This window comes from Sturnus vulgaris, chromosome 3 (assembly GCF_052056855.1).
Source record: "Sturnus vulgaris isolate bStuVul1 chromosome 3, bStuVul1.hap1, whole genome shotgun sequence".
Lineage (NCBI taxonomy): Eukaryota > Metazoa > Chordata > Aves > Passeriformes > Sturnidae > Sturnus > Sturnus vulgaris.
This window is the reverse complement of record NC_142245.1, coordinates 18,715,895-18,733,641: the sequence shown is the minus strand read 5'-3', so window position 1 is coordinate 18,733,641 and position 17,747 is coordinate 18,715,895. Positions and strand designations below refer to the sequence as shown.

At 41.3% G+C, this 17,747-nt stretch overlaps 1 protein-coding gene across 2 annotated transcripts; it reads left to right on the top strand.

Annotated features, from left to right (window-relative positions):
* Nucleotides 1–212: 212 nt before the first annotated feature.
* Nucleotides 213–13,965, top strand: FBXO28 (F-box protein 28). Of its 2 annotated transcripts, XM_088161138.1 has the most exons (6): nt 214–465; nt 6,200–6,309; nt 7,285–7,423; nt 9,801–9,996; nt 11,250–11,357; nt 11,855–13,902. In XM_088161138.1, exons 1-6 carry the CDS (start codon nt 253–255, stop codon nt 12,247–12,249), a joined length of 1,161 nt encoding a protein of 386 aa, XP_088017264.1. In that variant the 5' UTR covers nt 214–252; the 3' UTR covers nt 12,250–13,902. The 2 variants fall into 2 exon arrangements, with proteins under 2 accessions (XP_014732885.1, XP_088017264.1); XM_014877399.2 differs by lacking the exon at nt 11,250–11,357 and having other exon boundaries at nt 213–465; nt 11,855–13,965.
* Nucleotides 13,966–17,747: the final 3,782 nt, after the last annotated feature.

Genomic DNA, 17,747 nt, shown 5'->3' with positions numbered 1-17,747 from the left:
TCGTCCTGTCTCTAAGCACCACAGACAAGAGTCGGACGCCATCCTTCTGACGGACGCCCGCGAACGGCTCGGCTCCCCTGACGGCAGGGGCAGCAGCCCACGCCCTCAGGCGCCGCAGCAGCGCTCGGAGCTCCACTCCCTCGTTCCCTTCCCTCATTCCCTGCGGGAACGCCGGCCCGCCCGTGACGGCTGCGGAAGAGGCGTCACGGAGAGGCGGTGCCGTTCCCCCGCGGAGGAAGGACGGGCTCCAAGATGGCGGCGCCGGAGGAGCGGCTCGTGTCGGAGGGCGAAGGCGGCGCCCCGGGCTCGGCGCGGCTCTCCCCGGCCCCGCTGCCGGAGGCCGCCGAGCCGCTGGCGCCCATGGAGCCGCCGCCTCAGAGCAACACGCTCATGGGGCTGCCCATCGTGGCCATCGAGAGCATCCTCAGCTTCCTGTCCTACGATGAGACGAGCCAGCTGCGCCTGGTAGGGGCCGCGGAGGGGAGGCGGCGGGGCGGGGGCCGCGCTGCGGCCGGGACCGGGCTCGGCCCGCCGGGCTCAGCCCGCCTGAGCCGGGGCAGGTGCGGGGCTGGCGGCGGCCCTGGCGACCCTGCTGAGCTGCTGCGCTCGGCGGGGAACGGGCAGGATGGGGTGGGATGGGGCTTTATCCCTTCTCCACTCTCGGTGTGCGCTTCCATACACCCATTCCTAAAACTCTTTTTACTGTACTGTTTTTTACTTCCTTCATTCCTCTCACGCTCTGTGAGAAAGCACCGGGCTGCCGGAGGCTCATTTCTCCTAGTGACTGGTTGGGGTGGGTAGTCTATTGTGTCTCATATGTGTGTTTATTTTTACTTATAGGGCTTAAGCCTACAAGTGTAGGAGGTGGTGAGCCTGCTGCTCCAAGAATCCTCCCCTATCTAGAAATGTGGGTCAAAAAAGATGTAAAAAAAAAAAAAAAATAGTCCTCCCGCTTCTTCTAGTCTTAGTAATTAATAACATATAGTATCTGCACCTCTGAACTTGATAATGCCAAAAAAACTCGCAGCTGTCAGTGAGGAGATCAATGTATATCAATATTTAACTGCCTGCATAAGGAGCTTGATGCAAACCATGTCATATTATGATAAGCTGCTGTCTTACTGAATCTCTTACGAGGTTGTAAATGGAATAATAGTGAGGGAATTAATGCAGCTTATGTAACTCTCAGTAAACGTGCATGCACTGTACCGATCCTATTTTAAGAACTCGATTAGTCTAAACTGGATAATATTACAAGCGTATTTCTGCAGGAAATTGGACTGCCTGTGTCCTGGATCAGCAACCTGAAGTGTTGCATCCTGACTGTAACTTTAAACCGAAAGCTCTTCAAGCAAAAAATCTGTTCTCATTTATACTGCTCCAAGCACACCAAGTATTTCTAGAGTGTGCTGTCAGTCCCCTGAAGACTTCAGCTTCTTCTGTGAGAGTAGGTAGTGTGGATCTGTAAAAAGGATGTGGTACCTTGAGAACCACAGAATAGCCTGAGTTAGAAGGGAGCTACAAGAATCAAGAAAGTCCAGCTCCTGTCCCTGCACAGGACATCCCCAACACCACGGGTTTGACCCGTGCAAGGTTTGACCACAGAGAAGGGAAGTACATCACATGGTGTTTGGAAATGCCACGTTTTAGGCTTGGAATTGCAATGCCAGGCGCAGCCTGTGGCTGCACCTTTCCCATTGCATCTTATGAATGGTAGTGCCTGTGGGAGCTCTCACAAGTCAACAGAAGGCTTTTTCTTCAGCACTAAGTGTTTGTAAGCAATGCTGTGTTGGCAGTGAAGGTGAGAGTGAGAAAGGTGATAATGTCAGGACTAAACCAGCTGTGTAACTCTCACTGGCACTTAGGAAATAAAATGTGACACTTTTATGCTCTCTTGTATAGCACCTCCAAGTTCCTTTTTCCATAAGAGGACTGCCTCTTTCAGAACGTTCAGAAATATGCAAATAGCAACCTTGAAACATACGTAGAACAATACTGGGCATAAAATGAAGAAAACTGTTCAGTTGGTCTTTCCCTATTTTGAGTTTTTGAGTCAGTGACAGCCAAGAAAATTAATCTCCATCAAAATCCCAAGTGTTCCCTTAAGCACATCAGAAGGCATTATGAGCATTCTTCTGAGAAGAAAGTAGCCTTTTGTTAACCAGCAGTAATGTAAAGAATCAAAGCCTTTCTGGTTTGAACCCATAAGCTTGATCAGCTGGGTCTTTCAGGTGGCTCTTCAGAGCTGAAGGTGTTCTTTTGGCAGTTCACTGAATGTTCTTCATAGCTCCAGGTGCTTAATTCTCCTCAGAGAATTAAGGTAGCCTTTAAAAACGCCAATGCCCAGGCATAAATTCATAATGAAATTTCATTCCTTTGGGATTTTTAAAGGTGGTGAGTAGCCTTTGGAAAGACCTGTGTATTCCTGCTCTAAGAGCTGCTGTGCACGAACAGTAAATTTTTGTTTTCTGCAGAACTGACTTGAGCTGCTTATCAAAGATGAATGAGTGTATCTTATGATAAGTAATATTGTGCTAAAGATATATTGCAGGAGCACATTAATTGAATGACAGCTATTAAATTGCTTAGGTCTCGTGCATATTAGAAACATTCCCAAAAGCAGCCTCATTACCCCTTAGAATGTAGGATTCCATGGGATAAAGCATCTTGAGGAAGGCAGGAAAATCCAGGACATCAGTCAACCTAAACAAAGTTTGATCATACATGTTTAGATAAGAAAGTGTGGATTCCCTAAACAAATCATTTTGATGCATTCTCTGGATCCCAGTATGGAAGGAACGGATGTCCTAATGTGCTTTTCATTTTGGATCACCTTAGCTCAGTGATCCATTAAAAAAAAGAAAAATAAATTCTCTGAGTTGAACTGGCTTTGGATCTACAGTGTGTACAAGACAACAGACTGAGGAGTTGGCTGGGTGGGAGGATATAGAACACCAGAATGTTCTCAGATTGAAATGGAGATAGGAGCATTGTTTGTATAGAGCATAATGAGGAGCATAATCTCAGGCATAAGATCCAGAAGTCTTTTTCTGTGACCGAAGGATGAGGTAAAGAACATTTCCTGCTTGTGATGATTGCCATCAGGCAAGGCAAGACCATGGGCCCCTCATTGTGCAAAAAGCCCTCGCTTTCCTGAGCATAATGCTCTCTGCTGTTCCTGGGGTTACTGCCTGCAAAAGCATAAATGAAGCACCTACTGGTTAAGCAGTGAAGTAGTTCCAAGGAACAGAGACTAAACAATAGGTATTCAGAGAGTAGTCATGTCTGAAATGAGGGAAATCTTGAGCCCTCAGACTTTTGTTCTGACAAAATGAATGAGAGGAAAAGCAGCAGCATTTTGCTTTCAGCTCTTTTGAGTATTTTCTTCATCTGCTTCCTCTGATGATCCCCATGAGAGAAACACAGAAAACCCCAAAGATCCCAGTGTCTGAAGCTGTAATGCTCTGTGCATGCTGACAGGGAAGCTCACTATCTTCCAGCTTTTGAAGGCTCCTTATACTGGGATATTTTTAGTGATTTGCAGAAGATTTGAAGTTTTTGCCTCAGATAATACTGAAATTCTTAAATTCCAGTTTCTTTTTCAGTCACATGTCTGAGCTTGGAAAGGCACTTCCATTCAGGCTATTACTACAACAAGCATGATTAAAATCACACAATCCACAGCCTCCTTCCATGAACACTCTAAGAAGGTTGTCTTGTGTTCTGACACATGTCAGAATTACTCACATTTTGCAGCAAACTTGTGTTTATTTCCTGCACAGCACAAGTAAGGACTGATAGCCTTTGCATGATAGAATGGTTTTAATGTTCCTAGTTTCAGCCAGTCTGTATTTACAGGCATTTTTATTTTAAAGCTTCTTGATGAAGTTATAAGCATTTTGCCACTTACTTTACCCTAAAAAAGGCGTTTTATGGAACATGGTGTCAGTGTACCTTCTTAAGAAAAACAACGTATATTGAATCTAAATCCTCTAAGATATTTTATATTAGTTTTGGAGTCGGTTATCTGGTAGGGAAGCTTGGAAGAAATAAGACATGCTTGAGGAAAAAGAAGTTAGTAGATTGTGTTGGTTTCTTTACAAATGAAGTGGAAAATGAGTTTATAGGATCATAGAAAGCTGTTATCACACATAAGTCAGCACATGAAGAAGCAACCTCTCTTTCTGCTTTTTTACATGGACTTGGAATACCTTTCTAACCCTAAAACTTGAACATAGGGTCTGGTTGGACTTGACCTTTGAGGAAACACAGCCTCTTTCAGTTCTGTGACTAAAATAAGAAAATATTCACCAAAATTGCAAATACAAGGATAAGAAAATTCAACTTATGATCTGTCGAGTAGCTAATACCAAACTGTCTTAGTCTGCTATGGACACCTAAAAGTGTAATGATGCTACTTTGCATATGGCTGACTGTGCAGTCTAGAGGAGGCATATTGTTCCTATAAATCCAGATGCTATATGGTTCACATGGTGAACCAGCTGAGAATTAGGAGCTGATTGGTAAAATAAGTTGCAAACGCTTTTGATTTCTGGTGTTACCAGGGTTTGGGTTCTAGACTGATTACTGGCTAAATATGGGTAATGTCGAGAAATTGGAGCAAATAATTCTTCCTGCTGTTTAGGGTAAGCAAGGGAGGAAGATGCAGAGCCCTGGGCTGCCGTGGCTGGGAGGGCGGCTGTGCCGGCAGGTGTCACTGTGCGCGGGGTCACAGCGCTCCTGCCGCCTCCGGCCTCTGCGGGGCTGCCGCGCTTTTCCTCCTGTGCCCGCTGCCTGCAGGGCTGGTACCGGTCCTGCTTCAGGGGTCCGGGACCGCCAGAGCTGCCAGAAAGCGGCAGAGCCTTGGACTCAGAAAGGATTGCAGCCTCTGCGCCCCTGGAGCTGCAAGCTCAGGGAAGAATGAACGATTTCCTCCTTCCTGTAGGAAGGGCCAGCATTTTTCCTTATACAAAGGAGATGATTTAACTGGATCACTGAATGTGGGGCAGAGTGTGCTGAGACTCTCCCGCTGCAGTTTTCCTGTCTGATCCTTCTTTGTTAACCAGAAAAATCTAATGCTGAGGAGCACCGACCCTGTCAGTGCTTAATGGCCTGTCCATACAGATCTGTCTGAAAGTGGTCAGTTCTCACACATCTTCAACCAGCTGTGACACACAGAGCAGAACTTCTTTCTTTTTATACAGAAGGCATTGCACAAAGTAATTGCAGGTTTCTCTGAGAGAGGAGAGAATCTTCTTCCTCAGGGTATAAACTTACATAGACTTTAAAGTTATGAAATGAGGAGTGTATGGAGGAAAGGAGTGCTTATTAAAAAAAAAAAAAAAGCGTATTTATTGGCAAGTGAAGTCACAGTGGGAGCTGTGAACTTCAGTGCCTAAAAAACCCAACAAAACCAAAACAATTTCAAAGAACAGTTGGGTCACTAGGCTCTTGCATCTTCAGACCTGAATAGCAATTGCTTTAAGCTTTTGTATGAGTTGGCTTTGTCCTGTAACTGGTAACTTTGTGAAGGTTTGACTTTAGTAGTTTATTATGTCTTCTGCAGCTCTTCATGTACCTTCTTCCTAAATATGTGGGGCAAAAAAACCCTGAGTCTGTCAGTTTCCAACACAGGAAATAAAGGATTCCTTTAAACAGAGGAGAAAAGACCTTTCTATACAAAAAGGAGAACCTTGTTCCATGTGCAATATTTTCCATGTGTTTTTAAATTTAATTGTGGTTGACTTCAAAAACAAGCCTTAAACACTGGAAGAAAACCACCATGATTTCTTGTCTTTAAAGGTTTCTATTTTTGAGACTACAAAATACTAATTTCATCTACCAGAATCACTCTGGAGACCATGTTAAAGGCCAGACATGGGCATTTGCAACTTCCATTAAAATCAGAGGAAATGGTATTTGCTTCTAATAGGTGGCATTCAGCCTACTGTCTCTTGTTAGGCAAAACCAATAGATTTATTTGTGAGCTGTGTGAAACATAGCTGCTCCTTTTTGGTGTACTGTGGTCTTTGGTGGAGATGGGGATGCCTTAATGTCAACTGCAGTTCTTGCTGGTTGAAACGGAGCAAAAAACAGTAAGATAATATTTTTCTACCTGGCAAGTAGTAGGGATAAGATAATAGTAAAAGTGACTTGTGGCCTTAATTGAGCCTTAAGATTTCTTTTTACTTAAATACAGGTTTGTAAACGAATGGACTTGGTTTGCCAGAGGATGTTAAATCAGGGATTTCTGAAAGTGGAAAGATACCACAACTTGTGTCAAAAGCAAGTCAAAGCTCAACTTCCAAGGTATGTACCAGTTAAAACTGGAATTAAATTTAATTGTGTTAGATTAATTTAAGCAGATTATTGAAAAGGAATTCCTTTCTGGCTAATTCCTCTTAGATATCTTGAAAATTTGAGTCACATTTACCTTTATTTCATTTTTTTTTCCTAAAAGCGCCTTGAACCTAAGATTTAATTACTGAATAATGGTGTGAAAAGAGTGTTTGGTATTTCAAACGGAGAAGTCTGGGTTCTGTATTACTCAACTCTTCTGGCATATCAAGTGAGGATTCCTGGGAATTAATAAATGCCATTCCTTTTCAAGATCAACTGCCTTCACTGATGATTTATCAAAGACTCTACTTTAAAAAAAGGGCAAGGTTTTTTCACTGGCAAGGAGTAAACGAGAACAAGGAAGAGAGATTTGATATGTGAGCATTACTGGGAACTGGTTTCTCACTAAATCAATGTCTTTCTTCCTCTTTCCAGTGAATAAATGCAGCTGCTGCTGTGTCCTATCAGATTTCCCAGCCAGAGTGAGGAAACAAAATGCTACTTAGCATAGACACCCTTTGTCAGAAAGCATTTCTATCTCAACCTAAACTTCATAGTACTTCTTCACTACATAAACTTCCCTACTAATATATTACATTTTTTATTTCAACTGCATTGAAGTACTGACCATATGAGTGAGCAGGATAAAAATATTCACTCTGACTCAGTGTCTGCTGTTAGTTAGTACTGCAGCCTTGTTCTTAAATAGTCCTAAATTATGTACAAAATGTATGGAGCACATAAGGCATAATCATTATTTAGAGAACAAATTTTGTCTAAGAAAGTGTAGTATGCTGTACTAGCTGGGTCTCAGTATCTTTTATTTCCGTGAAGACAGATGTTAGTGGCTACAGGGCTTCAAGGGTGAAATTAACTTGACAAATGTTACAGTTTGATTTTTGGACTCCTTGTTAAATCAGTGTCACCTTGTGGTCTGTTTTCCAGACGAGAGTCAGAAAGGAGAAACCATTCATTAGCTCGCCATGCAGACATCCTCGCTGCTGTAGAAACGAGACTCTCTCTCTTAAATATGACTTTCATGAAGTATGTGGATTCCAATCTCTGTTGCTTCATACCTGGAAAGGTAAAATGTAGACTATATTATGTGAATATGTATCTGTATTTAAAAAAATAGGATTGTGTAACTTAACCTGTCACAGCTGGGGAAAAATTAATATTGTGTATATATATATATATACTTGCAAACAAACCTACAAGCTCATACTCTGTTTAACCAGGTATTCTGAAGTGAATAAACCAGGCTGTATTTAAATACTAATTATTTTAAATTAGATTTCTATTTGCCCTTAGATTCTCTCTTGATTCTGATGTTCGACTTGTGGTGTACTCATCCTCTACTACCTTTTAGAAAAAAACATGTGATCAGGCCATTTGAAGATGTAGTAATTTAGACAACACATAACATTAAGCACTCAGTGAATCAAGATTTTAGGCACCTTTCTTAAGGGTTTGAGCACTTCAGGTTAATTGAATTAAGGTATTTAGTATGTCAAAACACTGTTCAGTATTACAGTGGATGGTATATTTTTGTACAGTAGGTGGAATTAGTTTAAAATGTAAAGTGTGTTAAATGGGGACATTAGTGAGCAGTTCTGGTGTTTTAGAATACCAGCCCAGCATTAAATATGAATTATGCAGGCAAGATGTACATTGGAGATACTGATGTTTTATAAGCTGTGAAATCACCGGTCCACAGGGGAATTGACAAAATCGTGCTCAGAGGAAGACTGGTACAGCTCAGGGATTAAATGAGATCAGTGAACATTATCCTAATGCTCTATTCATTGATCTTTCCATGTAAGGTTTGGATACGTTGGTGTTACTTTTTTGTGGGCAGAGAACTGAATTGCAGTGAGATGAATGGGAAACTTATCTCTTGGATTCTGGGGAAGCGTGTAGGCATGTACACATCCAGTGGTAGGATAAACTGTGGGCATGGAATGTATTCTTATCTTGAAGAAGTAACTATTTCTGTACACTCTTGTTGACTTGATATTTAATTCATTTTAAATTATATTCTTATTTGACTTGATATTTTTATATACCATATATTTTTAAAAAATTAATATAATGAAGTCAAATGAACTTAAGTCCCTGATACATGGTGAATGGGATACTTAAAAAAAATGTTGCCCTAATGTTTTGAAGAGTAGAGGGAAAGGCAGTACTTACCCTAGACCAGGGGTGTGCAGGAGTTGGGCAGGTGAGCTTGCTTTTCCTTGTGGGCACCAACTCGTAAGGACCTTGATTTTATTTTGATACAATTGCTAAAAAGTTTGTGGTGGGTGGTTTTTTTTTAAAAAAATGATTTACTTAGTGTGTGAGTTTGCTAGCACTGCTGCTCTCTCAGCACAGTTACCAGTTCACCCATTAATTAATATTTTGGTCAATCAGATTCAAGGCTTAGTGTTCACTTACAGTCTGTGATTTTCCTCCCACCTGCTTTGCTTCTCTCAGGAAATTTCACCACAGAACTGCCAGGAGTGAATTTGTGTTAGAATATGCTAATCGTGGTTTGAGGTTCAGCATTTTGTGTGATAGCAGAGTACTGCTGCAAGGTTTTATTTTGAGGATGTTGTTGCTAACAGGATATAAAGTGGATGAAATTGGAGAAGTCTTTTGTTGTTTGTTGCTCAGTGAGAAACTTGGGTCTTGTCTAGCTTTTGGGACTTTTTATCTAAGCTCCCTTTATCAGAACAGAGGGTGCAACTGTATTACAAGGTCCTTATCATGTTTTCTTCAGGAAACTCTTCATTCTTAATTCTGTGCAAAATACCTGTGTAGCTTTGGCTAAGAGACCAGCACTCCTATCTTGACCTGCCTCAGACTTAAATTCATAAATTAGTGAGACACCCTTCATCTCTCTGTATCTCTCCTAACCAAAGGGCTTTGTTTTCCAAACTTTTCAAGAGGATTTTGTTCTCTGTCGGTAGTGGATTGATGTCTTGTAAATGAATATATTTTGGACTTAACCTGAATTTGCAATATTTTGTGTGTATGGAAGTGGATGCAAGTAAATATTTACAGCTCTTCAGGCTGACATAATGCTAATTCTTGTTATTCCAATTCTATTTCATAACTGGCAGGGGTAGTGACTGCTCTGCTTTGGGGCTTCTTGCTTCAGGTTCTCCTGAAGGAAATAATCATGCTCTGCTGAGTATAGATTATGTAACTTGCAAGCCAGCTACGGCTGTACTTCAGATTTTACCCAATGAGCATTATTTCATGACTTTGAAGAGAGCTGTTGTGATAGATTAAATTAATAGCTTCTCTGATATGTATCATGAACAGCACTTCAAAAAGCTGATCTGGAACTAAAACACACAGTAGTGTGCAACTATATTGTGTGGTAAAAACCCCAGAGTGTGCCAGAATTCCTAGAACAAACTGAAATAATCTTGCCTTTATCAGAAAATCCTAATTCTTCTTAAATGTTTTAGGTAATAGATGAAATTTATCGAGTGCTAAGATATGTAAACTCTACAAGAGCTCCTCAGAGAGCTCATGAAGTTCTTCAAGAACTAAGGGACATTTCCTCCATGGCTATGGAATATTTTGATGAGAAGATTGTTCCAATACTGAAAAGAAAGATGCCTGGGTCAGATGTATCGGGACGTCTAATAGGAACTGCCCCAGGTATTAATTCCAACATATAGTTAAGTTTTATTTAGTTTTTCTTTAAAAAGTCAACAGCACTGTATGTTTTCATAGCTCCCTCCCTTAAATGGGAGCTTTATTACATAAATATTGATAATATTTGTTTCTTGAGAATGCTAACTGAAATTCATTTGCTTTGAAATTTAAGGAGCCTTTGTACTACCAAAAGAACAGTCACTTGAATGCATGTTAGAGTTATGCATAGTGTGTATTCGTTAAACAAATGCTTTTGTGCCACCAATGAATGAGACTTTCACTGCATTTGGTTGAAATTTGGCACATGAGATGAACAACTTGATGCCTTTTATTTTTAGGACAAGCTGCAGATGAATTTGCCTAAGCCATAGTAGTACATAGAGGGCTAGAATGGGCTTTTTTTACTTTACTGGGGGTACTGTTTTATGCACTAACAAGCAAAATAGTTACAGGTAGTCGCAAAAAGACAATTAAAATAATCTATAAATAAGCCATTAAACTGGTCCTTTGTATACCATACCCTTGTCAGATTTTCCAGAACTTTTTTGAACTCTAAGGTAGTTGCCTCATGGCCGAAGTGATCCTAATGGCAAAAGGCAAAAGATTGGTAAAATTATAGAGTTTTCCCTGTACAGGACGTGTTCACACTTTAGGAACTGTGAAATTTAACTCTCTAGAAGAATAACTTAGTGAAAATTGGGGAAAAGTTACATCTTAAGCAAAAACAATAGGCCTAACTGCAGATGCTTTTTTTTCTTGTATGTCCTGTCCATCCTTTTAGCCATAAGTGTGTATGCCGCCTTTTAATTATATCCTGTTAGTTATACTTTCATTTTTTTAATTACATACCTTTTAAAAAATTATATATGGGTTTAAATTTTTCTTTTAATTATATGTATTAATATATACTGAGCCTCTCACCTGAGGAAGTATTGCTCAAACCCACAGTTGATGTCAATCCACTTTTCAAAGCCAAGGCTTTGTGGTGCATAAAATGCTTCTCTCGTGTTGAGAGAAGGCATAACCTCTCCAATAGCAACCCCTTAGTGTCACATAATGGTAGCTGTGCTGGCATCCTGGCAGGAAAAAAGGATGATGGCTGCTCAGACTCTTCTTTCTGTAGAGCACTTAAAAGTTGCACCTTGCTTGCACAGCATTGCTAGAAGAGTATAATGACAGCAAAACTGATAGATATCTTTTATGGCAGAAAAAGTGAAAGAAATTATACAGTAGCTGTTAGTCTCCTTGATTTGCAGGAACTTTATTAGAATCAACAGTTCCAAGCTCAGATTCCAGTATGGTTTTAGTGCTTAGGAGGAGTGATTCTAAAGAAGCATGGAAAATAAATTCCTTTCTTCTAAAATGTAAGTTATACTGAAATACCTTGTTAAATTCCAAACTACAAATTTTTAGAACTTTAGCTGTCTGCAACTAAGACAGAGGAATTTTGCTGGTCTAATGAAAGATTAATTCAGCCTTAACTATCCCATGATAATTAATTTATAGATGCTTTGTGGGGTTTTGTCTTAACATCTGTGACACTAAGTCTAGATAACAACACAGTAGTTCTACAGTTTTTGATAGAGCAAAAGGAGGGGGGCTTATATACAGATATTGAATTATGAGCTTTTTTCCAGACTACTGAAAAGCTGTAAGTATTTTAAATTAAACTGGTCGTGCTCTGAGATTACCACACGTTCTTGTTAGACACTTAAGTGACTGTAAATCTGTTTACCTGTTCACATAACTTGAGATGGGTATTCAGATTCATGTGTGGGGAGTAGGGATAAGCAAAACATGAACACTGGGACACCGTTTCTACCCGTAAGATGCAGAGTATTAATCACGGTTCTCTCTGAAGTTCCAGGGCCTTCTGCAGCACTGACAACAATGCAGCTGTTCTCCAAGCAGAGCCCTTCCAGGCAGGAAGTCACCAAGCTGCAGCAGCAGGTGAAAGCCAACGGCACGGGCCTGACGGCGCTGAAGCGGGAGATCTCGGAGCTGCGCGTCAAAGTGCAGGAGCAGCAGAAGCAGCTCCAGGATCAAGACCAGAAACTGCTTGAGCAAACCCAAATCATTGGGGAGCAGAACGCCCGCTTGGCCGAGCTGGAGCGCAAGCTGCGAGAGGTGATGGAGAGCACAGTAGGCAATTCCTCAGGTTCCGGCTCAAATGAACAATCTCCACGGAAACGGAGGAAGGCGGTGGATTCCACAGACTGTCCTAGGAAATCTAAACGCCTTCGGAACAGAAAATAACTGGGGAGGAAATGGCGCCTTCAGGAGGATACACTGCTCTAGTAGCCTGAGCAGCCCTGCGTGTTTGGATACTGTGACCAGCTTCATGGTGTCACTTAGGCTGCTGGCTCTTCAAAACACCACTTAGACTTGAACAGTAATTTTCTTTCATTGACTTTTCCCCTGCTTTCTATATGGGTGGGCCTAATGCACAGAATCTTTAAGATTTGCAATAGCTACATACTAACCAGACCTGCTCTGTTATGTTTTGAGGGGTTAACCTTTTTTTTCCGTGCAGATGTGTTTTAAAGTAAACTTATTTGTGTTTATGCATATGTTCACATGAAATCTTAAATAAATTGTCTTAACTGACTAAATGGTTAAGAGTAAAAACAGATGTCCTGCTCACTTGAAGGAAAGATCCGCTTTTAAAACCTTGTTTTTGAGAACTTGACCTTTTTTGTTACAAGTGACCTTGTCTGGAATGTCTGAAAAGTAGTTAATACTTTTTGGGGTTCTCTGTAATGAGTAAAACTGACTTCTTAAGCTACAGTATTGGCTATATATTTTTGTAAACTTCCATGGAAGGGCCTTCTATCCAGTCTTCACATGCACACACTCTGGTTCTAGGTCTTGGGAGCCATATTCTACATTTGCATGGATAGATGCATGTACAGCTTTGTCAGCCTGCCAAAAGCACTTGCCTGAAACTGTTCCAAACTCTGGGAGAGAGCACAGAGATCTGTCAAGCAATTCCTTTGTTCCTCAGCCATGACTCAGTCTCTGCTTTCAGCACAGTGACTTCCTTGCAGCGAGGTGGTCTGGGGAGGCCAGCAGCAGGAGCGTTTGAGCCTGGGCTGTGTGGCCACTCACCCTGCCTGGAAGGCAGGGATTTATTGTTAGCCAAAGCTGGAGAATGGAGAGGCTGCCTATGCATCACTTGGGTCATAGGCCAACACCTACAAATTGTCCCTGGAGTCACCAAGCTCTGGGAGCATCATTTGAGTGAAATGCTGTATTATGGGAAAACTTAAACTATTTTGTGTGTCTGTGTTGGGGTTAGGGTGGAAATTTCTCTGTAACACTGATGACAATACTCTAAGCTTTCCTTATCCTAAAAGATAAATCACTTCAGACTTCACTGAAAAGGTAAATCACTTCAGAGCTTTAATTTCTTTTGCACTTCTGTTTTGAGCTTATAACTGGAAAAGCACGTCTTGCACTGTTCAGTCTCTCTGGTCACTTTAACCACCTCAGAGCTGTGTACAGTGATTATTCCCCCCCACCATCTGTATATTTTTGGAATCTTATACAAATACCATTGTCCTTGGTTTTGTTTTAATGTACTAAACTATGTAGCTTTATAATTTGACTTATGTTTTCTTTTTTAACCATCTGCTCCTTTGTCTTTAGGTGGTTCTGAATTCAACTTGGTATGGCACTGAAATTGCAAATGCTGCATTTGTAGCTGTTCACAATCTTGATATTACTGCTGTGGGTTAAAGTGCAAGTTCATTTTATATGGCTGTAAGCATAACCTAGTGGCTGTATTTAAAGCACCAAACAAATCAGAACTTGTCTGGTCAGATGTTATGTAATTGTGGGAAACTGCCATTTTTCCTGAAAGCTCAGCTACAATTTTTACTTCTAAAACATAGCTTGTACCGGACGTAACATTGCAAATGCCTCATATTTGACAGACATTTAGCTTTCAAATAAACTTCTCGAGTAGTTTGAGTCTTTTCCAAAAAAAAAGGCATTTTTCTTAAGCATCAAGGAAATGATAAAAGGCTGTCTGAGAGCAGACTTAATCTGTTGAAGGAGCATTTGCTTGTACTGGTTTTCTACAGCTCTGAAAGTTTTTTACAGGTAAGTCTATCTTGGAGATAGATACCTGCTATTCAGCTTAGAAATACTGGCATGTACCTGAACTTTCAAATGAAAATTTTGAGTCAAAGGGTCAGCATGATAGCTAGAATTCGTATGTGATACAAATTCATTGAATGGTTATTTGTGATAAAAAAATCCTGTAATGGACTAATTAACAGCTACTTGTGGTTAAATACTTCCAAACAAGTATAAACTTGTGAATTGCATTTACTGAAAAGATTTATTCATACATTTTGAGTATTTTTCACTTTAGCTTCAGGTTACTGCAGAGTAGCAATTCTGGATGTGTTGGGGAATCTCTGGCTGTGCATAGACTGAGCTGGGAAACAACAGGCAGTTGTTACGGGAAATGTTCTCTGGGAACAGTGCCAACTTGGAACCTTCAGCTCAAGGAAGTATCATGTGCTCCAGGATTGCAGGTGCATCCTGCTCTTCCATGTGCTGACAGTGATGAAATGGAATGAGGCCAGTGAAACTTAAGGGGCAGAGGGGATGATTACAAGGCAGCTTTGGGTAATTCCCTATAAACGTACACCGGTGTTTTCTATTTCACATCCCCGAGAGGGAAACGTCAGATGGCTCTTGGCTGGAATGGACACCAGAAAAATATACACATGGTAAAAACAGAATGAAGTAATGTTTGGGCAAAATAGCTGGAACATTAATTTCTGCCACCATTTTGTCCCTTGTTAAATAAAAAGGATGAATTTTGCAATATATGAACAAGCTGATGAATCACCCAAAGTAAAACTAAATTTCTCTTTGCTCTCATTGCCTGTGCACATTTATGTGAGTTGGTGTATCAGCCTTGAAGTAGTGGTGGTAGTGATTAGTGATTGTATCATCTGTTCAAGGGAGAACCTTAAACCAGTGAGACTGAGATGTAGTTTGCAAAATTACATGAAAATTTGATTTACTTTCAGCCGCTGTTCAGTTTTCGTATTTGTATCAAGGACTGAAACGGAAAGAAAGGTCAGAGCTGACAGGGAAAGCAATTTTAAGTGTCTTGTATTTAGTTTCTTAAAACTACTGAGGCCAGCTTTACTGATTTTCTAAAAATAGCACTTGCTTAGAAACTGCTTTTTGTTTCTTAGTAAGGTTGGGGTTTTTTTGCAAGTTTGTGTACTTAGTGAACATGATGAAAATGAGATCAAAAGATACCATCATGGTACTTATTTGAGGGAAAAGCTGTTTGCAACAAGGTCTTCCCAAATTGAGCAGCTTCTATGCAGTATGTAAGGACCCTCCAAACCTGGGCTAAGGGATGTAACAGGTGGAAGTGCTGAAGGAAGAAAGACTACCTGCTTAACAAGATGAATTTCACAGATTAAAAAACAGATGGAAACAAATGGAATTTCGTCAGTTCCTGATACTCAGCATTGCACGTTAATCACCAAATCCATTAACGCTACAAAGGATGCCTGCGTGTAATTTCTTAAGGTAAAAGGTAAGACAGAATTGAACAGAAACTTAGTTGCTCTTATTCAGATCTTCTAACAGTGAATTGTGGAGAGCATTAGGATTGCCAAAGAATTTTCAACATCAAGAGCCTCTTGAAAATAAGATGATGTAGGATATAGTGCAATGTGTCTCAGCACTGGATTCTGATTCCTTGGTGTTCCTGATGGTTTTAAGAGGGTAACTAGCAAATTACAGTGATAAATTGTTACTTCATGAATAAGTAAATTCAGTTTGGCCTATTCTACAGCAACATGTCTGCTAGTTGTGAACTCTTCTGTTCAACTCCAGTTGCATTTCTGCACTACTTTGCACTGTACCTGGGCCAGCTCGCTTGTCCATGTGCTCTCCATTCTTGCAGTTCTCCTTTCTGCATTTCACCTTCCCAATTCTAAGGATGCAGTCCTGGCTTTGGTTTACACCTAAGTGAACATTCTGGGAGTTTTGTTCAAGCTTTGTGCCAGCTGAAGACACAATAGGTACAGTAGGTACTGGATCTCCCTGTCTCTGGAAAGAAAAACATCAGATACAAAAACTGTTGGCTTGCTGAAGACCTAATAAATCTGGATTTGTTACCCAGACTGCTTGAACCAGACTGATTAAATGCAATGATTACATAGGAAAGGCACTTTGCTCTCCAGTACAATTGGGCAATTGAATTTTACAAAGCTTCCTATTTGAAATATATATATTTTTAGATGCTTAAACCTTGTTTAACTGCTCTGGAATGTTTAGTTTATAAACCTAGGATCTTCTGTTTAATTGCCTTACTGAAATCAGTGACCATTTACAAGTTTATATATGTTTGTAGTGCTGTAAACCTGCCTCTGTGTACCGAACTCCTGATGTGCTGTCACTCCTCCAGTGCTCCTGTCACTGGCTGCCACACTCCTCCTCTTGGCAGGATCCTTCTCATGGATGAGGAGGTCTTCAGCACAAAGATGGATAGCAGTGCTAGTATTTGGACTCCAGCCAGAGGGGAACACTGTCAGAAATGGTACATGTGGTGTTTGGAGTGCTGCTGAGTGAAACACTTGTGACCCCGGCAATTCTGCAGCCAGCTGCTGCACTGGCAGCCCCAAAGATTCCTGTTTTATTGTGAAATGGTCACTGAGCAAAAAGTAAACCTGGCAAGGTCACAGTGCCTCGATGAAATCTAGACATCTGCTTTGCCTCTTACGCTGCACCAGTCTTCACACTGCAGAATGCTAATTCTGTGACTGAGGAGGAAAAGGCTGAGCAAAACCTTTTCTGTGTTTCAGCTCCTGGCTGCACTTTTCACTTCAAAATCCCACCCTAATGTGCACTAATTACAATGCATGTAAACCAAACTATTCACAAAAGTGTTATGTTTTATGATCCTGTGCTTTGTCCACTACTGCACATTGCAAACATTTCCAGGTAGGGATTGAATTTCCCCTCCAATAGCCGTGTTGCACATGGGGCTTCCAGCAGCTTGTAGGCATAAGCCTTTTGTACCCATTATTGCTAATAAATTTTAAGTGATTAATCATAACCTTGAGATACCAATACTATATGAAGAGATAAGGTGTAATTTACTTTGTGATAATAGCCTCCATTGTTTTTATCACTACTGCTGATTTAGATTCATTTGAGTGGATTTTTTGATCTACTGATTAAGATTATTATGAGTGGACAACTAAAATTCCAGGCAAGTAATAATTCAGTTTCTACATAAGGTAATCTTTCTCACTGAACTGCCCACAGTCTGTGTTTTGTGACAAATACATGCAGTGACAGATAAAATGAAGTTCTTACAGAGGAGTTTGTCAAAGAAGTTCTTCAAATATCTTTCCACAAAAAGGGAAGGAAGCGGAGACTTTGCTGCAGGCGTTTGGAGCTGGAGTTCAGTAGCGTTGGGCAGGGGTCTGTAAGCACGGGGTCACACCAGGACAGCAGCTCACGGGAACGCGGCTTTAGGAGCCCGCATCGCCGTTCCCGCGGCCCCGCTCGGCGGGCACGGAGAGCTCTGAGGGCTCTGCGGACTCCGAGGGCTCTGCGGACTCCGAGGGTTCTGAGGGCTCTGCGGGCCCTGAGGGCTCTGCGGAGTCCGAGGGCTCCTCCTTCCCCTGCGGGCCGCCCCGCCCCGCCGGCAGGGGGCGCCTTCGCGGCGGGAGCGCGCTCGGCAGCCGGCGGCGGCCAATGGGCGG